The sequence below is a fragment of the Cynocephalus volans genome, chromosome 1 (assembly GCF_027409185.1).
Source record: "Cynocephalus volans isolate mCynVol1 chromosome 1, mCynVol1.pri, whole genome shotgun sequence".
NCBI lineage: Eukaryota > Metazoa > Chordata > Mammalia > Dermoptera > Cynocephalidae > Cynocephalus > Cynocephalus volans.
Genome location: NC_084460.1, coordinates 222,137,805 through 222,165,523, shown reverse-complemented (window position 1 = coordinate 222,165,523; position 27,719 = coordinate 222,137,805). Strand labels below are relative to the sequence as shown.

The following is a 27,719-nucleotide window of genomic DNA, read 5'->3' as shown; positions in this document are numbered from 1 at the left end:
AATTGTGGTTGTTAGATCTTCTTCCCTCCCCGTTTTTTTTGTATGTGTGTGAATTATATATTAATTTTTAGCTCCCACCAATAAGTGAGAACATGTGGTATTTCTCTTTCTGTGCCTGACTTGTTTCACTTAATATAATTCTCTCAAGGTCCATCCATGTTGTTGCAAATGGCAGTATTTCATTCGTTTTTATAGCTGAGTAGTATTCCATTGTGTAGATGTACCACATTTTCCGTATCCACTCATCTGATGATGGACATTTGGGCTGGTTCCAACTCTTGGCTATTGTAAAGAGTGCTGCGATGAACACTGGGGAACAGGTATACCTTCGACTTGATGATTTCCATTCCTCTGGGTATATTCCCAACAGTGGGATAGCTGGGTCGTATGGTAGATCTATCTGCAATTGTTTGAGGAACCTCCATACCATTTTCCATAGAGGCTGCACCATTTTGCAGTCCCACCAACAATGTATGAGAGTTCCTTTTTCTCCGCAATCTCGCCAGCAATTATCATTCAGAGTCTTTTGGATTTTAGCCATCCTAACTGGGGTTAGATGGTATCTCAGTGTGGTTTTGATTTGCATTTCCCGGATGCTGAGTGATGTTGAGCATTTTTTCATGTGTCTGTTGGCCATTTGTATATCTTCCTTAGAGAAATGCCTACTTAGCTCTTTTGCCCATTTTTTAATTGGGTTGCTTGTTTTTTTCTTGTAAAGTTGATTTGAGTTCCTTATATATTCTGGATATTAATCCTTTGTCAGATGTATATTTTGCAAATATTTTCTCCCACTCTGTTGGTTGTCTTTTAACTCTGTTAATTGTTTCTTTTGCTGTGAAGAAGCTTTTTAGTTTGATATAATCCCATTTGTTTATTTTTCCTTTGGTTGCCCATGCTTTTGGGGTCGTATTCATGAAGTCTGTGTCCAGTCCTATTTCCTGAAGTGTTTCTCCTATGTTTTCTTTAAGAAGTTTTATTGTTTCAGGGTGTATATTTAAATGCTTAATCCATTTTGAGTTGATTTTAGTATATGGTGAGAGGTATGGATCTAGTTTCATTCTCCTGCATATGGATATCCAGTTATCCCAGCACCATTTGCTGAAGAGGCAGTCCGTTCCCCGGTGAATAGGCTTGGTGCCTTTGTCAAAGATGTTCCCCCCAAACTCTTTGAAGCTTGAATTTTACCCCCCAAATTTTATGTATTAGAAAATTTAGCCCCCACTGTGACTGTTAAGAGGGTGGGAAATCCTATAATGGTAATTGAAAAGTGGAGACCTGAAGAGGTGATTGGATTATAGGACCACACAGTAGTGAATGGATTAAAAATGGTGGTCAGGGGAGTGGTTCTGAGGGCTTTAAAAGAAGAGGAGAGTTTGTCTTACTCTCTCTCTGCTCTCTCTGCTTCCACCATCTTGCAATGTGAGAGCCCTGGGTTGCTGTCACCATCACCGGATGGACTTTGGACTTCCCACCCTCAGAAACTGTAAGAAATAAGTGTTGTTTTTCTTCATAAATCACCCAGTTCCAGGTATTCTGTTATAACAACAGAAATGGACTAATACAAGCTGTGTGACCATAAGTAGACCACATTTTGAGTCTTAGTTTATTCTTCTGTAAAATAGAGATATGAATTCTTGTCTCAAAGATATTATTCTAGAATCAAATGATTTTGTGTGTGTAGCTGGTAAAGCCCTAGCATATAGTAGGTACTCAACAAATACTATCTGGTTTCTACTCCAGAGGATTTCAGGGAAGATGAGGGAGAGAGAGAGTTTGGAATTCCCTCTGAGATCTGGATTTTAATCCAGCTCAGGTCTTGATAGAGAAGCATCTGGAATTAAATAGGGCTGCCAAGATAAGGCATAACTTGGCTGAGGGTCCTACTGTAGTCTGGGGGTCCATATATGTTCAATGTTCATCAAAGACTACTTTTGTAATTTCCCACCTCAAATTAGCCTCGGATGTTAGGCATATATTAGGGGAACAAACAGGTACTCCTCTTGTCTATATAGCACTGTCCACTACATCTAAGGGAAACTGACTAATGTCTGATGCAGCACCCATGGGGTCATATCATCTAGTGTAACTGTTTATTCTTTTGTAGTCAGTTAGTCTCCACTTTCAACCATACATGTCCATCGCTTTATTGTTTGTCTGTGACAAGACCATTTAGTTTAGATTACGAACTCCTAAAATCAATATTTGACAGGTTTTTCATAGCATCCAGCAAAACGATGACAATAAATATGATTTGAGGAAAGTAACTATGATGAAAGAGTTCATAAAATTTACATGGTGGATGATCAAGCATCAACCTTAATAAAAACCACATACATGTAACAAAACCTGTTTTCAAACTGGCTATTCCAAGTCCACCAAAGGAAAGTGAGTACTGCAAATTTTACAAGTTATTCTAGAAATGAGACCCCCAAAGAAAGCGTCATCCATTCATGTAAGATACTGAGACTAAGTTCATTTCTTCCCTCTCAATGACATCTTATAAAATTAACTATTATACTCTTTAGGCCCTAGAATAAATGAAAAGATAAATCATTCCATTCAAAGACGTCCACATATAACATGTTTGTGTGAACATTCCCATTAAAACTATAGTGTTTCCTACCTCCTTAAAGTTATCAAATGCCGATAAAATGATTTCATGCCCGCCTCTGACAAGACAAACGGCTGCCAACAGCTCTAAGACAAGGGCTTTCGTTCTGTCAAAACGAGAAGAAAAACACAAATCAGTGAAAGTGAAATGATGAGTCAGCCACTCCTTCCTTCCAAGATGGATACAAGAGAAAAAAAATATTTGCTCATGTATTTTTTTAAACCTTCACAAACTAATGTACAATTATATTAGAGTACATTTTAAAATCTTTTCTGGCTTCTAAATATGTGATTTGTCAAAGACAACAAATTTAGAAGGCATGTTTCCCATTCCCAAAATTACAAATTACTCACTAATGAAACAAATTCTGGGAAGAACAGTCTCTCGGCCCTATCACCAGGTGACTCAGTATAATATAGTTGAAACATTTTTACTAAATGAGTTGAAAACAATATAAAACTTGGAAATATGTAGAAAAACAAACCGTTGATCAAATATTTTCTCTGGTTTTAGAGTCAGAGGTATAACATTTGCTGAAAAAGCTCAAAATCAACTGAAATTAATTTTCCACATTTCGAATCTGCTCACTTGTGAGTAGATCCATAAAAATCTCCCAAGATGAGGAAAGTTTCTGTCATTTTTTCTTCCTATGCAGGAGATCTGAAAGGAGCTGGGTTACAGCTGTACTAATGCAAGAATGATTTCTCTGACTCAAGACAACAAAACTCCATTTGAAATATTTGTGGAAGGAGAATCTAGAGACACATTCTAAGTTTTCAAATACAATGGCAAGAAAGAAACAGCCTTGTTTTTTCATCACAAGACCACTTCAGTATCTCATTTTTATTCTGGAATAAAAACTACTGCCAACCTCTAAACAAAGACTGTTCTAATACTTCACAATGTCAATTGTCTTCAGAAAAATGAATAGCAACTTCCCTGCAGTGGAAGGCAGGGACATGGAAGCATGACTCCTCAGGGTTCTAGTCAACTAAGGAAGCAATCACAAAAGGTTTAATCAAGGGAAGTTTGAAAGAACAATATTCAATATTTAAGTAGCACTTCACAGGTTTGCACTGCATTCTGAATCAGAAGGGCCTAATTTACAATCAGATTTTTGAGTTGCATTAACAGTTTTCAGATATTCAGTCTATAGAGAAGGATCTGATGAAAGAGAATTATGCATTTGAAATGCAGAATAACTCACCAAAATAGAAAACATATTAGAAAAACCAAACTAAATTGATGAGGACAGGCTTCGAGAGGTAATCTGTGATGTGGATAAAATATGCTGCTGACCTTTACAGAAAGTGAATATAAAAGGAAATATGCATGTAAAATTACTTGTTTGTGCTTCTTTTTTTGTTTGGTAATTAAAGCTGCATACATGTGAGGGCAGCAAGTGAAGTGCAGATGAGGGATGGTGGTTTTAGTTAGCTTTCAGCAATAACTGTTGTAGCTAAATCTTTACCAAAACTCTCCTGGCAACCTAAGCCTCCCCACCAAACCCAGCAGCAAGGATGCTGAGAACCAGGCCCAAAAGCAATGAAAGCTTGAGGACTACAGTGAAGGGCTACGGTTGTCACCAGTTGCTCAACTCTGTCCCATGTAAGAATGTAACTTGGCTGAAAGGAAAAAGTCTACACAGCCAAGGGGTGTACAGCCAATCTTATTTCAGAGACATAGTCTTGAAAGTTTCCAAAGTCTCACTTGGTTAAGCATTAAATAGCTCTCTGCTTTCCCTAGTTAGATGTAGGCTTACACAAAGGAAGCTTACCTGGGATTCTTGTTGTTCAAGCTCAGTGCAATCTCATTGACAGCATGTGGATGAGACATGACCATGTTGAAACCATACTAATAAAGAAAAATACCAAAGCAGTAGGAGACAAGTTAGGGGGCTATCGATGTTGCTTAAAAAAACAGAAACAAAAAACAGGCTGGCCAGTTGGCTCAGTTGGTTAGGGTGTGGTGTTATAATACTAAGGGTTTGGATTCCCCTACCTGCCAGCCACTAAAAAATAAATAAATCAATAACGAGAACCTGAAGTTTCTACCTAATGTAACTTATACCATCCTAAATGCATTTATGTCTCTAGCACATCAGTACCAAAATGTATTTTTCTATCAGAAATTTCAGAAATGATGCTATTAATCAAGGGATCACCTTTTCATTCTTTAGGAATGAACTAAATGTTTCTCTCTTCTAAAATGGGGGAAAGGGTCCAGCCCAGTGATTCTCAATCTTGGCCCTCATTAAAATCACCTGGAAAACTAAACAAAACACAGCCCTGACTCTCCAAGACCCAGCCCAGGTCAAATTATTCTGAATCTCACCGACAGGGCTCTGGCATCTGAAATTTTTTTAAGCTTCCACGGTCATTCCCCTGGGCAGCCAGGGTTGACAACCACTGCTTATGGTCCCTTCCCTAGGCAATGACTACGAGGACAAAGAGCCTAGGAAAACCTGCCTTGTTCTGAGTAATGTTACCTCACCCTTCTACACAAAGAATTAATTTCAATAATACGCTCAAGAATCCTTAATTCTGCTGAGTTGAGGAATTCTTTTTACTCACTCAAACTCTCTCAGCTCATGACTTTATTTCCTCTTACACTGAGAAAATATAAGCATCAGAAAAAAACTTCCAAAAACTCCCACTCTCTCATTAGTTCACCCACATAGGTCTGTGGTTACCTGCCTGTGGTTACCTCCCCACCTCTTCCTAACGATGAACTCTTCTATGTTGCAATCTAAGGCCTCACCTACTCAAGAACATCATATGCTCAGAAATTCCTCCATCCTCACCATTTTTCCCTCTACTGATTCATTACCATGAGCAGAAACACATGATGCAAATTCTCTTATCTTAAATAACAACAAGGACAAAAACCTCTCTTGATACCACACCTGTGTCCATGTACTGCCTCTCATTTCTCTGCTATTCTTTACAGCAAAACTCCTCCAAATGCTCACGGTCTCTTATTTCTTTCCTCCTGTGCACTCTTGAAACCACTCCAGTCAGGCACTTCATCCCTACCACTCCAGTGAAACTGTTCTTGCCCAGATCATCAATGGCCCACACTTAGCAAAAGCCAATGGCCAGTTCTCACTGCTCATCTTACACGACTTAGCAGCAGCATTGGACAGAACTGAGCACTCCCTTCTCGAAACATTTCCTTCACTTGGCTCCTGCGTCCCTGGCTCTCTAACTAGTTTTCTCTCCTCTCTCTGACATTTAAACAAAATACCCCAGGATTCATATTTTAGACATTTTTACAGATGTCTGACCCTATTGATCTCATTCACCCCTCTGCCTTTGTGTACCAACTTATGCTAATTAGTCCCAAATTTAAATCTCCAGCCCAGATCTCTGCCTTGAAATCCAGATTAGCACATCCAGCCACCCACTTAAGATCACTATTTGGATGTCTAATGAACATCTCAAAACTAAGACCCCCCAAATGGAACTCTTAATCATCTCCTTCAAATCTGCCCATTTTGCAGGCTTCCCCATCTTAGTAGACAGCAATTCTATCTTACAGGTACCCAGGAACAAACACCCTGGCCATCCGCCACTCCTCACCTTCTCCCTCATCACACATCCAATGCTGTTGCCTTTACCAAAAGAATAAAATCAGAATCTGATTATCTCTATTCCTATCGTCCCGGTCCATACCACCAGCAATGCTCACCTACATTACTGCCAACTGTCTCCTAAATGTGCTACCTCCTTTTGCCTTTGCCCCCAAAGGTCAATCCTAAACACAGAAGCGAGAGTGATCATGTTAAATGCAAGTATCAGATCATGTCCTTAAAACCATCCAATAGCTCTCCACTCATAGTAAAGACAATGTCCTTTCACTGGCTTCTACAGCCCGACATAATCAGGACTCCCTGCTACTTGTGACTTCATCTTCTCCTCTTCTCCCTCTTATTCACTCTGATCCATCCAACCTGGTCTCCTTTCTGTGCTGGGGGCAAACCAAACTTATTCCTGCCTCAGTGTCTTTGCACTTGCCCTTCTCTCTGCCTAGAATCTTCTTTCCCTAATATCCCTTCCCTTGTTCCCTCATTCAAGTTGTTACTAAATGTTATCTTCTCAGTGACACTTTCCCACTGGCTTATTTAAAAAATTGCACATATATTTCTGGCACTTCCTATTTCCTGATTATTTCTTCTACAGTACATAGTAATGGTTCTCTGTTCAAAGCCTTCCTGGGTTCAAATCTTGACTCTACCACGTATTAGCTATATGATTTTAGGCTAATACTTAACTTCTCTGTGTCTCAGTTTCCTCATCATTAAAGTGGGGAGAGTAATATTACTGATCTCACAGGGCTGTTATGGGGTTCACATGACTTGATAGGTTTAAAGCACTAGACCTGTAAAATGTACTGTGTGTTAGCTTTCAATTCATTCCATCATCGTTAATATCTGGAACACTATATATTTTACCAGTTTGTTTGTCATCTGTCTCACTTCCCTGGACAGTAAGTGCCCTAGAATATGTATCTATTCAATGCTATATTCTCAGTGCCTAGAACAGGGTTGGTCCAGCAAAGCTCAAAAAATATTACTTGACTGAAAGAATAAATGCATGTTTTCTTCTTAAATTCAATTGCACATCCTTATGTTGAGTATGAACTCTAACACCAACCTTCTACCTATGTATTGATTTTCCGTTTCTACTTGGGCCTACCTATATTATCCATAGCAGCAGAAATCAAATACTATTTTTATATTTGAATTCTTTTGTTCTAATTCTTACGCCTGGTTTGCCTACACAACTATACTTATGATCCTGCCAGTTCGCCCAGATCCTCTGGGCTCTAACTTCCACTTTGCTCTTAGGATTTACCCAACCTACACGCTGCACTGTTTCTCTCAGGGATCCTGAGTGGGGTCCACCTGCATCACAATCACCTGAAGAAGGAACCTGCACTTTTAACAAGAATACTCCGGGTGCTTCTTACAAAGATTAGGAATCACTGAGTCCAACAGACAGTAATGATAATTTCTTGCCTCTTCACTATTTAATCCTTTGAGAACAATGACCAACTCAGTGTCAGTCTACTCATTCCTAGTATTTAAAGATTCTCCATTATTGCCCACAACCAGCCATTTACTCTGTCTTTAATGGCCACAAACACTGACCCAGTAATCTAGGGAAGTTTATCACTATAGAAAGAAAATGCCTTTCCTTTAAATACATTATAAATTATAAATGTTAGTTAAAATATGAGGGCAATGAATTAAATTTTGAGCATTAGAATGAACAAAACCTTACTTTTTCAACAGAATCTTATTACATCCTGATATTTACTTCAAATAGAAATAACCAAAGGAACCAAAGAAAACAGATCTGACTCGGATAAATTTAGGTTTTTTTTAAAAGACCAGAAGCATAAACATACCTGATAATTCATGATGGCACGTAAACACATGATACAGACATGTACGTCATCTTTCTTACTCACTAATCTTGAATTTTTCAGAGTTCTTCTGCTTGGCAAAGTATTATATCTACAAATAAAAAGGGAAAGTTCTATAAAATGATAGATTACTTTCTTATTATAGGCACACACACTTAAAAAAAAATGGATATTATTCTATATCTGCACCTAAATGAGAATTGCAGGTCAAAACCACCACCAACAAACCCATCACTACAGAGCTATTTCTGTGCGAGGACCACAGTCTGTGGCCCGGCCATCACCTGTCAGGTCAGATACACACAGATAATGAAACTCAACCCTAGTCACAGCGTATAATAAATCAGACTACATGTGAGATTCAGTGACAATCGCAGGTTCCTAATCAGTAAGCCAAGCTACATTTGCAAAAGTGATCTGGGGCGATGTGCATGCAGACCACATCTACAACAAACAAGCGAGGGGGTGAAACTTAGCTTCTAAATAGATCTCCAACCATTTGACCCCTCTCTAATTGCACCTTTCAACCACTGCTCTCAAGAGTCCTTGCCTTGGCGTTTAAACCTAGGCAGCAAGGTCATACATTAACAACTGTGATTTCAGCCTGTGATATTAAACCCTGAAACCTTAAAGGAATGCAAATGCCTCCACCACCTGATCCCTCACCTCACCCTGCCTGGTACAGCAGTCAAAACTTAGTAAGAAATATGCTGATATTTCAAAGGGTTAGGATGTTTCAAAGTTAGGATTCATTCCATAGATCCTACATTGCAAAGCCTCCATTCTTCTTTCTGGAGATTTATCATAGCTTGCAAATAGTATATAACTGGCAATTTAAAATGGCACATGTAGAAGAGATGACAAAACTGAGAGCTTCCATATGAGCTTTAAATTATTGCCTCAGAGCAGAAACACAGATAAGTCTTCTCTGCAACTCCGAGCCTGAAATAAAAGCAAATTTCAAAAGTTGCCAACTGCATTCTCATAGAATCAATGACAGAAATGCTCCACAAAATAAACTATAGCATTCCTTCTTTCTTGAACTGAACTAATAAAAAAAAAAAAAAATTAAGAGCTTTCAAAAGTCCCAAAGGTGCAGGACAGGAGTTAAAAAGTGAATCGACAAGTTTGTCTAAAATTTTTTAGCTAAGCAACCCTTTTAAATTTCATTTTCTGTTCCAAAACTACCAAACAAAAAAAAGATGATTCTTTCACGTAAGCCTACTGGTGAACCAAATAAAATTTTGAAAAGCACTTCAACAAGTCACTTGCCTCAATAAATATGCATGTGTAAAACTTAGTTCACTAGCACTATTTGTAAGAAGGCAGCTTTATTCAAGGACTTCCTGCTTCCCTCACACTTGGAAATAAAATTTCAGCAATGAAAGTTGGCCTCATTCAGGTCTGAATGCAAAAACATAGAAGTTGAGGTTAAGGAAACAAAATCTGATTTTGGTTTTAGTAAGCCCGATTTCAACATTTAAAATACAACTTTAAAATGGGTCACTTTGCTGTAACCCCGGCCTGAGCATGACTGTTAACACAGTTGCTGAGGTCCCACAGAGATGCGTGCAACTTCAAGCAGACACAGCCAAACTGATCCAAGCATATGTGATTTTCTGAGTCTACATCTGAAGTTCTCCCTCTTCCTTTACCTTTCTTAATTTATTTTAACCTCAGTTTTCTATTTCTTTAGTGGAGTCACTTATTAAGTACATGATAGCTCATTAGAGGGATAGTTTTCATTTTTAATTAAAAGCAACAGCTACTAGAATAAAACAAAATCATCTGAGATTAAGTTTAAAAAAGAAAAAGTGATTTCAATGGAGTCAATTGCCCTTTGCTAAATTATATTTATGTGCAGCAATGACTGCAGAAGATATACTACTGACCAAAGCAAACTACTCTCTAGCGAAGACGGGATAGGTTACTCTACACAGACTTGTATTTCTGCATCATTTCCAAGCATATTTTAATTATTCCAGCAAGTAGATGGACCTTACACATTTAATTGTGTTTTCTAAGAGGTGTAAAATAACATAGCACATTCCTTTTATTTATTGATCTAGTTCTTAATCTATATTGCAGTAAATCTCTTTCCAAGAAGCCAAAATGTCTTTGATGTTAATTTTTAGAATACAGAAACCAACAAAAATTAATTAGTATAATAGTCTCCTTACCAAAATTAATACAAAAGCCTGCTATTTGTTGTAGTAGGTGGTTAATTTCAAATATTTTTCTATATCAACATTTAAAATATATTTAACATATCACATGCATACTTATTAATATTTAAGATGTTTAGAAGATATATAATATATAAATAAGATGTCAATAAATAAAAACATTAAGTATTTTATTTATTAATGACATTCTATGCTCAAAAACAGAGCTAAATTTTCTTCTAAAATGTATTTGGCTGAAAAATTATTTTCTCCAATTTTTGGTTTATAAAAAATAGAGTAGGAATAAAATAAAATCACGGCATTACAAATTAGAGTAGGAATAAAATAAAATCACAGCATTACAAGTTTTAGAATCCCAACACTACTGCCAATAACAACAAATCATAGCACTGACAGCTGAAGATCTATGACATCAATTACTTCAACCTTTTCTTGACATAGATCAGAAAACTGAAGCCCAAAGAAGTTACATCCACATGGCAGATAAGAAGTAAGAGATGAGATGAGACCACACCAGACCCCAAGTCTCCTCACTGGAATTCTGGGCAGTCACTTTCTACAAGTTGCTTTTCATCAACCAGACTCATCAACCATCTGTCAGGTTATGTGAAAAAGCTACTGCCTACAGCCATCTGTGCTGTCTAGTTCCTTGTGAAATGTTCGTATTCTGTGATCCTGACAGCATTTTCTGCTTTGGTCTATATAGGTGTCATTTCCCACTCTGAATAATTATTTCACCATTCAGGATATAGACTCAGTTTGTCGAGAACAAGAGCATCTGGGCATCTCCTGTAGAACACAGTGGCCAATTCACTTGTTAAGCAAGGTTTCCTCAGTAAATCTTTTTTTTTTTTGGGGGGGGGGGTGCAGCTGGCTGGTATGGGTACCCAAACCCATGACCTTGGGGTTATAAAGCTGCACTCTAACCAACTAAGTAACTGGGCAGCCTCTCATTAAATCTTTACCCTATATATCACCTGTCAGGAAAATGAAAATTTTTTAACTTAGGAAATATTGCTTTATATTTTGGAATTCTTCTTCTAAAAGAATTTCCTCCCATTAAATAAATGCACCTGAGAAATGTCATAATTCTTTAACTCTTAAAATACAAAGTGTTTTTCAAAGGACTCAATTTAGGATCACCTTAAATCTACAAGGCTAGATTTTACAGACTATGCCATGGATTAGCACGCACGTTAATCTATCCTTCAACTCGCACATTCTACAGAATTTGACAATCTTTGTAGTTAAATATTTGTTTTATTTGCTTTAATTACCATCTGAGTAAATTATTACGCTTTTGTGGGGACAGGTTTTAAATTCAATTCCAATGCATGATGTTGTACTACCTAATAAACATTTCCTACGGAGATTATTTAATAGATCCCCAAGTTGACCATAAAACACCAACAAAATTAGGACTAATGATCCGTTTGCCACTTTACCACAAGGACACTTGGACAAGGTAAGCAATCTAGAAGAAATGGCTTCTGATACTCTCCTTGTGCTCACCACCAGCCGTAGGGAATCAAACCAAATCTCTTGTTTAAGCCCTGAAGTTGGTTGTATTAAGCACTATTGTTTATGTTAAACTCTGCTAAGTGCTAAGGGAAAATGAAAGATGACTATGTTGCTTCTGCCCTCAAGGCAGAGGGTGTATTATCAGTTTAGGAAGCAATGGATAAATATGTAGATAGCCCCTGTATTAAGATATGCTCTATCCATAGCCCACCCATCCCATTGCATTTAGCAGAGTGATGCACATTACAATGTGTGAAATGAATTCAATAACAAACATTATATACACACCCACACAGAACAATATGATGGAGCAATGGTAGTCACATCTTCTCAAAGGAGAATGCTTTTTACAAAAGCATCATACTTAAATCCCATATAATCAACCTTTTCTCAATCACGCCAGATTCGACTGAGTTAATATAGATCTACTCTTGGTAACTATCTTGAGGCATATAAAATTGTTTTTAAAGGGAGTTCTAACTCAAGAACTAAATAAAAAAGGAATGGTCAAATTGTGTGACAAATATCACAAACGTGACATGACAGTAAACACAATTAAACATGAAATAATACAAATGCAGATTTAATATATCCCTGTCTTATGATTCTTTGGATGGTGGAATTACAAGACACCTCTATTAATTTTTTTTATATCTTTATTTTATATAAAGGATTTGTATTACTTTTCCAATAATGAAAAAAAAGTTGCATAAAAACAAACTCTTATAGATGGTCTATGTTTAGATCTGTCTTAAGACAAAGGGCTAATGAGATAATATGATCATAACACTCTTCCCACCTCAATCACCCTATAGACTATCTCCTAGAAGGCTTCTTTAGATGGAGAGCTGGTCCTGATCTACCTGACAAAGCAAAGTTGCAGATATCTGTGATAAGGCCAAACCTCACCACAACACACGTGACAAAAGAACCAGGTATCATTAGCAAAACTCAGCTTTTAAAATCTTTGGGGGTTTTTTTGTTTGTTTTTTGGTTGCTGACCAGTACAGGGATGCGAACCCTTGACCTTGGTGTTGTAACACTGAGCTCAGCTTCTAAAATTTTATTTCCTGATGTTGCAGATGTTCATCTGGATGTCAATAAAGGCTGAACACAGTGATTAACAGTTTCTACAGAAAAAGGGTAAGGGAAACTGATCACTGCCAAAAAACTCTACCAAATGGATGAGTCACACTGATGTACTAAGGTAGGGCTGGAAAATCATAGCAGTAATCCATCAGCAATTAAAATTCAAATAGCTTAAATGAAACTAGTTGTAACAGCCAAACAAATTACTGTAAACACTTGTATTAGTTTTAAGTACATCTCAGCACACACCAGAAACTATATGTACATGAAATAATAACAGGTGAAGAAGTCAATGCTAGTAAAAGTGGTAGGCATTTAAAAAATAAGCAATTTTTGCAAATGTTTTAAAAACCTATACAGAACATTTCCTGTTTAGTACTGTGACAACTGCCACCTGAGCCACCTACTTCAAGCTCGACCATGAATCTGTTGAGAAACACTACAGAGAAAGAAGGCACTTCTGCATTTAAAGCAATTCAGAACGATTGATTAGTGACCTCCAACCAGGCAAGCAAATTTGGAATCTTAGTTTTTGACTCAAGAGGGCAAAAGGAAGGCAAGGCCAGCAAAGAAAACCAAGAAGTAACTCTGTTGGATCTGCTTAACTACCAATTACATACACAGGAATTTCTCTTGCAAGGCATATGTTTATTGCCTGAATTATATATAATGCTCAATAGAGTTCTGGTTAGAGTCATGTTTTCCTATACTTAAACCACTACCCCTTGCAAGGGAGTCAAAAAAAAAAAAAAAAAAGGAAACTACAGTAATTCTGTGCTAATCCCTCATGTTAATGAATATAAAGAAGTACATTTTTTTAAAAGAATAACAATGAGTGACAAACATAAGAATAACTGAAAAGTGGTACATCTGTGATGATTCTGGGCGTACAGGAGAAAGACCTCTACTCCTGCGCAGATGCTAGATGAGATCAAACGCTGGATTTGCTCAGAGGCCTGTATCTGTGGAAGCACAATGCACTTAGTAACCACCACAATGGGAGCCGTTGTTTACCCAGTGATGCCATGAAGTCAGTCTGATCACCCGTCTATTGTCTCAACAACACATACATATTTCTAGACATTAAGACATATCCTAGTGTGTGGGTTGTATACATGTCTGTCTGTCTCTCTGAGCTTCCATCATCCACAGACTGTGTATTACTGGAGAATACTGAAGGAATATTTCCTGAACTGACCACCTAACCAGGCTTTCCTAGAGTCTGGCAAAGAGGTTTTTCAAAAGGCTTTTATGGAGCTTCCCTGCTAACATTTGTGAGATTCATAATATCTAGATGCTAATAGCAAGAAGAAGAAAAGGTATATATTTTTCTCTTATGAAAAGTATTTTCAGTCTATCAGGCTATTCAGATATCAAATTAATATCTACCTATAAATAAAGAACAGCAATTAGAACTCCTCGGCAGTTGATGTAAGGGTTCAACCCAACTGGAATGCAATGCCAACGGGGTATGTCACGTAATCTGGCAGAACTGTACTAGTCTTTCATGGTTCCAAGGTCTGGGCTAATAGAACTTTAACCAAGATTTGGAGTTTTAGGTTTCCTCTGTCTTACCCTTCAGACATGACATCACTTGGGCACACTTTTTCTATCATTTAAACTCATAAAATATATGATGCTTAAAAAATGAGCCAAGCACTCTTTTGACTGTCTCTACAGCCAAAAGAAACAGAGCTAAAACACTAGAATTCAGATAGTTCAAAGTGTGTGTGTATTGGGAGGAGGGGGGTAGAGAAAAGAGTAAACAAATCTCTTAAAGAAATTTTTCATCGGGTATTGAAATTTTGTCTGTATTTCCCTTTAGAAGACCAGATAATAGCTAGAACTGAGCCTGTAATCAAAAGGTCTCAGTACCTGCTTTTTGAACAGAGTAAATGAGAGAATGGGCCGGTAACCCAGCATATGAATGGAGAGCCATTATTGGCCTGAATTTTCTTATTTTTCATTATATTCCCTTTGTCAAAGGCATTTGCTGTTGAGTGGCTAATTAATCAGGATATATCCCTGTGCAGAAAGTATCCAAGGAAACCATTTCACTCCTGTGACCTTTAAACAGAAATATTTCTATGTTTATCCCAAATTATATCCCTTTTTCATAAACCTCCAGTAAATCATTGCCAGTTTCATAGCCTGGCCTTCAGAATATTACATAAACTGGCTCTACACTTCTTCCAGCCAGACTCATCTCTTGTTTCCTAAACAAACCATGCAGTCCTACCACCTAACCACTGCTCAACCACTCTCCCGACTTGTCCCTCTTCCCAGCCACTCCTACACTTCTTACTGTTGATTCACATCCATGCTAAGCCTCATGAATCTCCTCTAGGTTTTGTTATTCAGTGTAACCTCTAAATTTCTATATCATTCGTTTTGGTTATACTCATAATGACACCGAACATGCAGGAGGACACACAAACACATACGTATACACTTTTTCTCAAACTGTAGATAAAAACACTGTGGCATAGTGGGAAAAAAGACTTGGTTATAAATCCTGGCCCTGCCACTTACTAGCTATGGCATAACTTCTCTGAGCCTCAGCTTCTTCCTCTATGAAATGGGGCTAAATCCGTGAATATCTCCCAAAGATTTCATGAAGATATAATGATGTAAGTATGAAAAAGTCCCTTATCTGCCATGAATCATATACAAATATATTATTTAATATATATTTTTGTATCCTTAGCACTCAGTGAGGCACCCTTCACATATTAAGTATATAATAAAACTTGCCCTTGCAGATATTAGACCACACTGTAGGAATTTGCTGAATCGCCTTCAGTGTTTTCTTCAATTCCATATAGTATAACATTTACTGAATATTTGCTATTGTTCCAGTCTTTTACAGGAATTAATTTAATCTCACAACACGTGAGGCAGGTCCTAGAACCTATTATCTTTACCAATCTAAGAATCCATGCAACATATCCCCAATGATGCATGGGCCAGGTGACTTGTTTTTCCATTTCCACATAGTCTCTCTCAATCTGTTTTTAGTTTGAGAAAAGACCCAATAAAAAGGTAAACAAGTGAAGTCAACCTTTCTCATAGTGGGAAATACTTAAGAAACCCATCAATATAGAGTACACACAAGCTATAATTAAAGCTGTCACCATGTTCACTAACAGGGCCATTAAAATAAGCTCCAAGCTGAAGTCGGAATGTACCTTCTTAACCAAAGACATGTTTCCCTTTTTACAACTTCAAAAAAACAAAGAAATGCATGACTCTGAATCACAATCACCCAACACTTTGAGTTGTCTCAGACTGCAGATGTGCTAAAAAGAAAAACTGAAAGTTTATAGTTGCAGACTATTTTTGGAAAGTCTGCCAAATTTAGAAAGTCTGCATTTTATAGATGGTTCTTACATTTTCTGCAACCTCAAAACTTCAGATCAACAGTCTATCAGGTTAAGAAGTATCTTCAATATTTCTTCTCCCTCAGAAATAATATTCAGTGTTTCCTTCAATGATCTTCTCCTCCACAGTACTTCCTCTCCTAAATTAAGTGTTCATAAGAATTTTAATCAGCATCTGCCACCTCACCGGATGAACAGAGGGAATTCAAGCCTTGAGAATTATATTTTTTAAATGTTTTCCTCGTAGTTTTTTTCCTCTTTAATTTGGATTCTATGCAAGTAATAGGTCAGATTCATCAATATCCTTCCAGAGGGAAAATTTAGAACCACCAGAGTCATGGAGAAGGTACACATGCAGAATAAAATTGTGAAAACTCTTAGGTATGAAGACCATAAAATCAGTTGATTTTGTATAATTTGGGGGGAGGAGAAGAAGGAAGCAGGAAGGGGATGAAGATCCATTTCAGAAATTACATTCCTAATTTAAATAAGCTGGAAAATGAACAAAACTGAGTTCAACCTCCTTGTTGTGAATCAAGATAAAAAGAGCTTCAGCTTTGGATTTCTAACTACAGAATTCAAAAATCTTTTTATGTTATACTATAATGGCTTAAGATGAGGGTTTACATAAATTGCTCCCCACCCTCAATTAAAATTGAAAGTAAAATGCTACTTGTTGAAATAAAAGAACTTGTAAGAGCTTGAAAGTGCTTAACTCTTCAAGATAATCTTTGTTAAGCAAAATGGTACAGAGTTGGTGTTCCCATATCCTTAAACCGAATGACTATTAATTACATAGATATCAGGAAAATACTTCTGCGGTGAACAGAAGCGTTAATTGCAATAAGGGCTAACAAACCATATAAGCCATTAGCCTAAACATGGAGACAGATTTGCAAACTAGGTAATACTCTGGAGAATAAGGTCTCAGAGTTGGGCCTTTATGCCTCATCAACAAAAAGAGGGTTAAACTAAATGACATTTGAGGTTCCTTCCAGGTTCCAGCATTTCTATGCCTTATTATTAGCTCCATTTCTCTTCTAATCGTACACAAACTTTCTCTTTCCTTTACCTCTTTAACCACCAGGTCAATTTTTTAATGTTTTCATATTTGGCCTTGCTCTGCATTCCAAATTTCAGGTGCCACATGCTTAGGTTCTGCCTCAGGAATCTTCCTCCAACCAAAATCCAGTGTAGTCACCAAACCCTACACACTTGAAAAGATGGAACACTTCATGTTATTTCCGATTCCGTCTACAAGATAAAAGCCAGACTGAAATTCAAGGTCCTTTACTAAGTGACTTCTCCCTATCTGATTCACGTGCATATATTGTTTTCAATCAGTTCTAAAACATCATAAAAACAAAAAATTTGAAAAGTTTACACATAATCTTCTTCCACATAAATAGACACTTTTCATTTACTAAATGGTCCTTTTCAATGTGTTCCATTTGTGAACAGGTGAAACAAATTGTAGAAATAAATAACTTCTCGTCCTACTCTTGTCATTTATTTAGGAAACACTTTTTCACATTTCTCCTTGACCTTATTTTCTAATAGCTATAAAATATTACAGCATATTGATCAGGGTCTCCACGAGTTCATTTGGCATCTAGAAAAAGGCATATCTTCTGGGAAGGATTAGCAAAAGCCCCTCCTGGAGTGTACTGTGGGCCTAGGGTTCAGTGAGCAAATCTCTCCCGTCACGCAGGGGACAACCTAGACAATGACATGTGGACATTTCAGATCCTGCCTTTTTCATTTACTGTTCAATCCCAGGCACGTTGTGAACGACAGCAGGCCTCAGTTTCCATGTGGGGATCATAACAGTAGCTATCTCAAAGAGGCTCTGTGAGCAGTAAATCCCAGGAGGCTCTTAGGACAGTGCTTGGCACACAGTGGACATTCAATAATAGCTTTTCTCCTCAGTAAAAATTACATCAATGCTATCCATATCTTTGTGCCATTTTAAAACACTTTGAAAAATTACTTCCATGAAAAACATTGCCAGGAATGAGACTACTGTGTGAAAATATCCAACATTCATTTAGGTCCTGTATAAAGGATCTAAATTTGAACTCTTCTCTCATGTAAATCCACAAAGTATATAGGTGGGTAAATGCTCAGATGATGACGACTATTCATGAAATGACATTCCATTAAAACAATAATCTTAGGGAAAACAGTATAACTCTTGTTCTCAGGAAGTTTAGGAAGAAATACTAACAGTAGTTAATATATATATTAAAGGCAATGTGGATCTTGGTTTCTTCACCACAATGGAATGGGTCAGCCGGCAAGACCTCCAAGACCTTTCCAGCATGTCTATGGCCCTGCCTCTCCAGTAGACAGCCCTTGCTTCCATCACAAGGCCTCTGCCCCTGAAAGGACAGGTTCTTCCCTCTTTCCCACACACACCTGCTGTTTGATATAAGGTTTTACTCATCTCATGCTCTTTCACCTCACCTCTACCTGAGGCAGTCTCTCCTCACCCTAAGGACCAATTCTAGCCATCACCCAAAGTCCCAGTTTAAATTTGTCCCTTTGTAGGAGCTAAGAGAGAAAGGAAGGAAGGAAAGAAAGACCACAGTAGTGCTGTGATCCAACAGAGGGAGGGAACATTCCCAGGGCTACAAAGTTGGGGGGCGAGAGAGGGAGGTTGGGGATAACTGGGTGGGGACGAGGGGTACAAAAATAATTTCTGGTAACGGGTATGCCCACAGTATAAATCTGGCACTCACATCATGGGCAGGAGAGGTGACAATTTTCTTAATAAATAAATAATAAATAAATAAACAAACAAACAAATTTGTCTCTTCCTCCAGGCCCTAAGTTAGTACTCTCCACCCCTTTCTTTAAAAACTTGGAGCACTGACTTGTTGTCTGTGTCTTTTCTTATTCAAGTCTAATGGCATCAACCTTGACCTTCTTAAGAATTAAAAATTACTTTCTTTTGCATCTGAAATAATGCAGCCTTTGTCCTCATAGATCTAATGCACACATATGTGAATATACTGCATCATTTAATTTAGCTAGATCTGTAGCCACATTGACAGAAACTATCTTAACTGAAGACACACTACGCTCTAAGTTTAGGGAACAGTACAAACCAGGTTTCTACTACATCGATATCAACATTTTTCCCTACGGCCAGGCTGACAAATGTACGGTAATACCGAACCCAACAGGGAATATAACTCAAAGTGTTTATCATATTATAAAATGCCTAACAGTCAATTTAAAATTGAAAAATAAAGCCTCAATACAAGGAGGAAACTGTGTCAACATTCTAATTTTGTTCAAAAACCTTGTATTTTAGAACAGCTTGTTTTTCCTTTTTTCTTTAATCAAGCCCTGTTGTTAAAGTATTTAAAATTTCCTGAAATCTCATTTCTTCTTCCAAGTTTAATCAATCCTTTTTGCCAATTGGTACCAGATAAGATTACTGTATCTATGTTATTATCTGGAGATTAAGAAGAGGGAACTAAAATCTGCATTTGGATATAAAAGACATGTACTAATTAAAACAAAGCTACCAGAATAAGTCATTTCTACAGAAAACATGGATTAATATCCTTTTTTTCCTTTAAAAAAAAAAAACTAATAACAATAATGCAATACACCTTAAAGTTTTAAATTGTTAAAATGAAGAATCATAATATGATAACAGAGAGTATCAAAGTTTAAAAGGTGTGGGCTTTATCCCAGGCCAGCATGTCAGCACTAAACCACGAGGTTATCATATTATAACATGGAGAGCAGTTGTAATGCCCTGCCACCATGCACTGTGAGCTCTCCTGGGCGTCATCTTCACCCGTGACTTACGAGATTTTCCGGTTTGAAGCCTCATCATCAGTGTGTAAACTGAAGCTGCTCCAGAGGCAACCGGGGAGAAGCAGCTCTGGTGGCATTTGAACTGAAGATAATCAGGCAGAGAAACCAATCTGGTGGTGGTGTAAGAGACGAATGGAACCGGAGGAAGAGGAGACAGCAGGATGAGAAAAGACAAAGTAAAGAAGACGACAATCAGAGATGAGATGGCGGAATAAAAAAGAACAACAACAAAAAGAAAGCCACAAAGAGAAGGTAGTGTGGGAAGCACAGAAAGAAAAGGGAAAAGAGAAGGAAGAGGAAGAGAAAAAAAATGTAAACAATCTTGGGGTATATGAAAAGCAACATGTACCATATGCCTATACTTCTGATTGGTTTTTTTTTTTAAGTCACAGATGTGATCCAATGACCAAATACAGAATTAGAATCCAGGCACAAATCCATGAGCTACAAGAACTGGAATATCATTGATATTCATTGTTTAAAAACAAAAACAAAAACAAAAATCTAAGCTTCAGGTCAATAAGGGGCATGAAAGTTACTGCCATGTTGACTTTTTTGAGTCACTACAAACCATAAGCAGAGCCAAAGAAATTCAAATGTTCCATTTTTGAGCTTGAAATTGTTGAAACACAAAACAGAAGAATGAGATGTTGGTTTCTTAGATGGTCATCTTCAAGCATACCTGCCAACCAGAAATGTCACATAGTTCCTGTGTTTCTCTGGGCAGCATTTCTATCATGTCTATCTCCACATTTTGGTCTGTCTTTACAATTTAAAATGAATCCTAGCAGGATCTACCCTGAGCCAACTGTGAAGCAGATCAGGCTGGCCTCTGATGTCCCTGTACCCCACTTTCTAGGGTATACAGGGTTACACCCCTTCATGGACCTGGGATGTTTCCCATATTTTCCTGATTCTTTCACTCTACTGGAAACCATGTGCTCTCAATGCACAGTCTTCAATAATTTTAAAAAATAGGCAGAAAGGAATTATTAATCAGAAAAATGAATCCTTGTTAAGGTGGCCAATATATGATACTTTTTAAGTAAGGAATGATGGAAAACCAAGTTAAAATGTACTTTTAAATTAAATCCCTTACATATAATCATAGTTAAATTAGTGGTGAGAATTTCCATTCAAGTACCAAGGTGATTAGGGAACTCTTCAGGCACACTGGCTTTTCTTTAACTTCCAATTGACCTATATATTCCCTTGCCCACGTGTGAAGTTGATGCAGACCAGCAGATTATATAGCCCCTGGCCTATGGCAGATACCATGAGTAAATTGAAATACTACTCTTTATTATTATTGAATCAATTCATTCTAAACCCATTAAAATTTTCGGCTTTTCTAAAGAAGGTAAATCTGACCTGGGTTAAATGGAGGTATCATGTTCAAACATCAAATCCTTCTGCTGAACTGAACTTCATTACAGAGAATTTTTTAACTTCCCCTGACCAAAACCCAAGTCAAAGGAACAAGAGATAACTAAAAGGCAACCAAATATGAAGGGTCTGAAAGCCGTATATTCACTGACTGCAATATGATACATGGATTCTACTACAATGACCTAATATTCATGGTCATCTTAAGCACTCAGGGAAATAATGTCCCCTTGCCAGATCATGCCTGAAAGAAGATCACTTTTTCAAGCTACAAAGAATAAGCAATATTTGGAAATGAGGGTCTTCATAAAATTTTGCATTGAACTCAAGGACCATAGAAACCTTCATGAACTTGCTCTAGATGATATCTCTATCTTGACAGGCAGGAGTTTTGACTTACCCACCAATGTACGAATAACTCTAAGTTAATTGTAGGCAGTGCATGGCAAATTATAGAAGCTCAAAAATATTCTCAATGAATGAAAGATTGTAGGTATGAGTGATTGAACAACCAGCACACATTATACCCATTACTAGTCTAGGTGGTCGGCAACAATCCTCCCTTAGCATGGTAGTATTTCGGCCAGGAGAGATTAGCCAGGGAATCCTTAGGAGGAGTGATAAGGTTGACAACTGAAGCACACATAACCAAAGGAACACCGCTTAAAGGCATCACGTTAACAAAAACTGTCACTACAGAATTCCACCCCTATGAACAGGAACACATCCTGCAGAACACACACCTGAACTACCACCGGAGTAAGGGACAGGGGTAGAAGGATATAAACAGCAACATGGGACTCCAGATCACCAAGTCTCAAGGTGCTGCCTCTACCCAGGAAACAATGCCTACATCGCAATGACAACATCTACACGGTTTTAGAAACTCATCTGTCTACAAGACTACTCTGTTGTATCATTTGGCAGCAGAATTTTTTCACTTCCTGTGCTAAATCAAGGTATGTTGTTTCCAGAAAGATATTCAAAGCTCTAGAGTACTGCCCAAGGGAAGGCCCATGAACTCCTAATGAAACTTTCAGCTAGAGACATAAGAAATGAAAGTGCTGTTGTGTCATGATACACTGATACACTGCCAGAAGGGTGGGACCCTGCTGTCCCAGTGCACCCTACTAAAGCTGCCTCCTGCTTAAAGGAACTTACCGCATTGCAGAATGTCTTCCAGAGCGGGAGACACTGTTGGCCACAGGTGAGGGCAAGTTGCTCCCTCTGTGCAGGTCCTCGATGGACCTACTCCAGGGCTTTGATTTGTCCACCGAACTCTCCACAGTGCTTTCCACACTTTCAAAGTCAAAACTAAAACAAGAGAGAAATGCCACTGAAGATGGAAAACTTCACAATCACTCACGTACACAGACGTGTGGAACTGGCTTTTCCTATGAGACATCTGTACCTTAGCATAAGAAGTCTTTGAAGACAAAGAAAACTAAAAAGGAAATACAAAAGAATTTCTATGGATTCAGTGTTAGCTTCAAAAACACAGAATGACAAATACCAGGCCTGGCAAAAGAATAATGGAACAACAAAGAGCAGAAATTAAATAGTGACGTATTGTTTTTATTTTACCATACGGCTTGCTAACTTACCAATGGCTAATTTTGCTATGATGGAAGGGGGAAAAGATCGTACAGCTGTCTTCATTTTGCTTTAAGAAGTCAATACGTTAGGCTTATATTAACTTATTCCTACCCATCAATTTTCAATGAGCATTTTCTCCTAGTGTGCTGGCAAGTGTACTTTTCTGACCATATGTGATACATTACTAGCAGAGTTATGGATTTGCTTTGATTTTGGAATCTCTTCCCAATGTGGTGCCCTTTAAAGTAAGACTGTTGTTTCTCTGACTTCTTTTGAGGTTATTACTCATGTTAACCATGTTAGAATAAATGGCAAGTTAAGTTGCTCATTCTTGTACAGTTTGGGGAACAAAGTTTTTAAACAGACAGGCCATTGTGTTCCAAGCATTTTTCCTCTCACCAAGTCAGTGAAGTAACTGCTTTCTCAAAAAAAAAAATTGTACTAATTGTTTCTACCCACAGTTCAACCAAGCAACACTTTTTTTTTTTTTTTTTTTGGCAGCTGGCCTGTACAGGAATCTTAACCCATGAATTTAGTGTTGTAAGGCTGCACTCTAATCAGCTGAGCTAACTAGCCAGCCCAACTGAGCAATACCTCACAGGAGAACAATCAGAAGGCAGCTATAACTCATATCTTCTAGAAGATTTTAGAGGATATTGCAATGGGAAAAAAAACTGATAATAAAAGGATGGCTTTTTATAAAAGAATAACTGTCTAAATAAAATATTCGGTTAGAATGGTCATATGAAAAGGAGGTGACACTCTCTACTTATTAAAGACTAAACAGGCAGCAGAGATTGATGCACGAAGTCAGTGGAGGGGTCTGATCACAGACAATTTTGTCATGCCTTTGCATGCAAGAAGCAATAATGAGCAGAAAAGAGGCAGAATAGGGTAATCTAATAAAAACTTAATTACTAAAAATAGAAAGTTATAATTAAGATTAGAGAAGGTAAGCGGAGGGGGCCTTCCAAGATCACTCACAGCATTGACACCCTCACTGGGCCCCTCTGCATCCGCCCATCACTCAGCCATTCAGCATTCATATGCTCCTCTCAGCTCATCCCCACTCACACAACAGAGAAAGGAAACACCCCTCAGGGAAAGCTTCAATTTTAGGGATGGGGTAAGAGTCTGTTGTCTCACCCTCCATGGGCCAGGAAAACTCTCACATGCCAAGGAATAATAAGAAATTTTTTCAGCCCATTAGTTTCAAGAAAGAAGATGAATTATACATCTACATGTAATTTATTATCTAATCAAAAAGCAAAACCAAAATTAATGAGTGTAAAACTAATGCCATGCCAAAAAAAAAAAAAAAAAACCCACCAAAAACCACCACACACAAAGGTACAATATTACAAAACAAGAGCTCTGAGTTCTGACCTTTGGTTGGCTATTTTTTTTTTTAAGTTTTATTTTGTCGATATACATTGTGGCTGATTGTTGCTCCCCATCACCAAAACCTCCCTCCCTTCTCCCTTCCCCCCTCACCCCCAACAATGTCCTTTCTGTTTGCTTGTCATATCAACTTCAAGTAGTTGTGGTTGTTATATCTTCTTCCCCCCCCCCCCCCGGTTTTTTTGTGTGTGTGTGAATTTATATATTAATTTTTAGCTCCCACCAATAAGTGAGAACATGTGGTATTTCTCTTTCTGTGCCTGACTCGTTTCACTTAATATAATTCTCTCAAGGTCCATCCATGTTGTTGCAAATGGCAGTATTTCCTTTGGTTGGCTATTGTCTTACACTGTAAACTGCAAGAATTACCTCAGAGTATCACAACCTTTCCACGTTGGTCCTATGTGAGGACCAACTTTTGGGAAAGTTGGTTGACAAATTCTATTGTCATGCAGGTAAAGTATTCACTGAGGCAAACAGAATATATAGCATGCTATTCTTACCAATTATTCCTAATGTTTTTTAGTCCTCCCTTAATTCCATAAACATTACTCCAAATTTTAAAATATGCAACAGGGTAATATTCTGTTTGGTCATAGAATATGAAGTGTAAGGTAGATTAGCAGTTTTTGATTTAATGGAAATCGATTTTAAAAAATCCTTTGGGAGAGCATGCTATAAAAACCAGGATTATATTTCAGAGGACAATTTCTCAGAAAGGTAAGAACTTATCTGGTGGTTTTTCTTAGTCTACTCCATTTAATATATGAGAGGTATCGAAACTGAAACCCATCCAGCCAGTTTCAGCTAATAGTTTAGTTTCTGCATCTGTAAAGTAGGGATAATTATAGCTTTCTCCCAAATCCTCAGGGAAGGGATGAGGATTATAAGATAACATCTTGATAGGTCTTAGGACTCTTTCAGAGTAAAGCAATATAAAAAACAAGTTATTACTTTCAAAAGACGAGTGCACAGAAAAAAATACCACCTGGGCTGAAACGTCTTCCAGTCAAATTAAAAATACAATATTACTGCCTCGATTTGTGTGCATGAGAGTTGTCTGTGGATACTGGAATGCTTTTTTGATTAAAGGAGAATACGTGGAGAAGAGAATGTCTCATTCAGATGTACACTTTCCAGTTCTGTTGTAAATCATTCCAGAACCGAAGAAAATGGGAGAATTTTGTGAAATAACAAAAACAAGGTTAAAAACATTTTTCAACCTGCTCTGCCCCAGTTATTTTCGCCCTTCAGCTAATAGGCAGGAAATCAAAGCAATACAAATACACAAAGTAAAAAGGAAAAACCTCTTGTTTATCCCTTCCTCCACCCTTTCTATTTCTGCAATCCTTTTCTAAGCATTTATGATCATATACAATGTACATATATACATCATTTTTTAAAAGGGAGTCACTCTTTTGCATCTTGCTTTATTCACTCAACAACACATCATGTACCTCTTTCAAAGCATTTCTAACACCAATTATGTGATTTGTTTTCAGTCACCTAAATAGAAATGAATCTTCTCTTCTTAAACCCTATCACATCTGCTTTTGGGTTTCTCCCCACAATACGGTGTATAATTTTACCACTGAGTTGCATCTTCTGTGAGCACATCAAATTCAAATGCAAGCAAGCCAAGCTGTACTTACGTCACTGCGTACTGTGCAAATGATAGATACTCCACCAGAACATCAAGACCTTTGTTTTCTTCATTCAGAAACTCTCTGACCCATCTGTTGAAAAATAAAATAAAATAAATGGACAGGTTGGTCACATGATCTGCCATGGAAAGAACACCGTGCACAGTTTTGTTTTTCCACCAGAAATATTCACTGCCTAAAACGAAAGAGAGAGGAAGTCCTAGACTATTTCAAATGAGGTAGGAGGTTTTTGATAAGGTTACTAAGAAAACCACCACCTTTCAGTGTACAAGAATAAGGAGCAAAAAAGTGCATGTGGGCCATCCTTGCATTTTACTGCTTAGGACACATAAGATAACCTATCAGAAACTTTCTTTAAAAAGGAACTTGCTAAATGTCTTTTTCCACTACAACTGATCCACAGCCTGCTTTCTGAAGGAGCCAAGATTGCACAGGGGATGAGGCAGACTCGGGACATGACAACATAACCACTGAAACCCAGGCGTGATTCCAAAGCCACACTCAACTCCTCCTTGGCACACTGAGCTACAGAAACCACTAAACTAGCCAATGAGAGGCCAGTGTTTATGGGCTTCTGGAAATTTGACAGGGATAATGATTTGCTTAATTTTTTCCATGAATGTTAAAACCTTTTAAAACGCTGCCGGCACCACAAGCCATCATCAAGGCCAACACGTGACAAATAAATTTTTTTTAAATTCATTTTTTAGTAATACTACCTTGCATCTGGTGCTCCACAGTTCACTGAGAACATTCACACACGTTCATTTGCCTCTTCATAATCACTGCAATAGAGTGGTCCTACAAAATCTTTAGGGGCTCAGGATAAACATTTTACCCATTTTATGAATTTCCTCCAGTGCAGTCATCTTCAAGGAACATGTGGTACCTAATTAAGCCTTTGCAGTTTGAAACTCCAACAAATTTTAAGTACAAAGTTCTGCTACAATCAAGGAAATGACACTCGAAGAATATCTGCCAACTGCAGTCCAAAATGGTTGCTGGCCTCCACAAACACCAAGCCAGAAAGGTTGACTAGTTATGGCTACGATAACCACTTAGGGAAGCCAGTTTTGCTAGCTATCAAAACAAATGCAGGACAATCCTATCAGGTGTCCTTAAGGATGAGCAACCCTTGAGGTCTCTGTCTTAAAAGAAGAAACGATCCAGTGGACTCAGGATGCCTATATTTTATATTTCATTTTGGGGGTTAGTTTGTTGTTTTATCCTCAAACTCATTCTCTCATCTACTCCTGTCATCTCCATGATGTATACTCAGGTCTACAGGTAGTTCCAGGAGGCAGCAAGGTGTGAAAACTGGACAGTTTGCCTTGTATCTTCCCCCAAAACCTCAGGCAGGCTCCCATAAAATATATGCACTTAACATAGCAGCATGTAAACGTGTAAGATTTAAATGAGAAGAGACCTAGAGTGGCCATACTGGCAAAGAAAACACCACCTGTTAGGTCTCACAGAGCTGCTTCCTTATGAGATCTAAACAAAACTAAGAGTTGGCTATGGGTCCAGGCGGAAGTCTCACTTTAAAACAGCCATGTATGTGACAATCTCATGGCATCCACCTCTAGGGACTTATTTTTATTTGATTTAATTAGTCCTCAGG

General features: G+C 37.8%; 1 protein-coding gene across 4 annotated transcripts in view; it reads right to left on the bottom strand.

The window, feature by feature from the left end:
* The window catches only part of FMNL2 (formin like 2), a 281,747-nt gene that overhangs the window by 57,335 nt on the left and 196,693 nt on the right, over nt 1-27,719 (bottom strand). For 3 of the 4 annotated variants that reach the window (XM_063094051.1, XM_063094061.1, XM_063094070.1), the window contains exons 5-9: nt 26,087-26,170; nt 22,599-22,751; nt 8,024-8,132; nt 4,389-4,465; nt 2,624-2,717 (exon numbers count right to left, since the gene is read on the bottom strand). In XM_063094051.1, the coding sequence (XP_062950121.1) occupies nt 2,624-2,717; nt 4,389-4,465; nt 8,024-8,132; nt 22,599-22,751; nt 26,087-26,170 (517 nt within the window). Of the gene's footprint in view, nt 1-2,623; nt 2,718-4,388; nt 4,466-8,023; nt 8,133-20,042; nt 20,162-22,598; nt 22,752-26,086; nt 26,171-27,719 lie in introns of those variants that run through there. The other variant, XM_063094077.1, reaches the window with a different exon arrangement.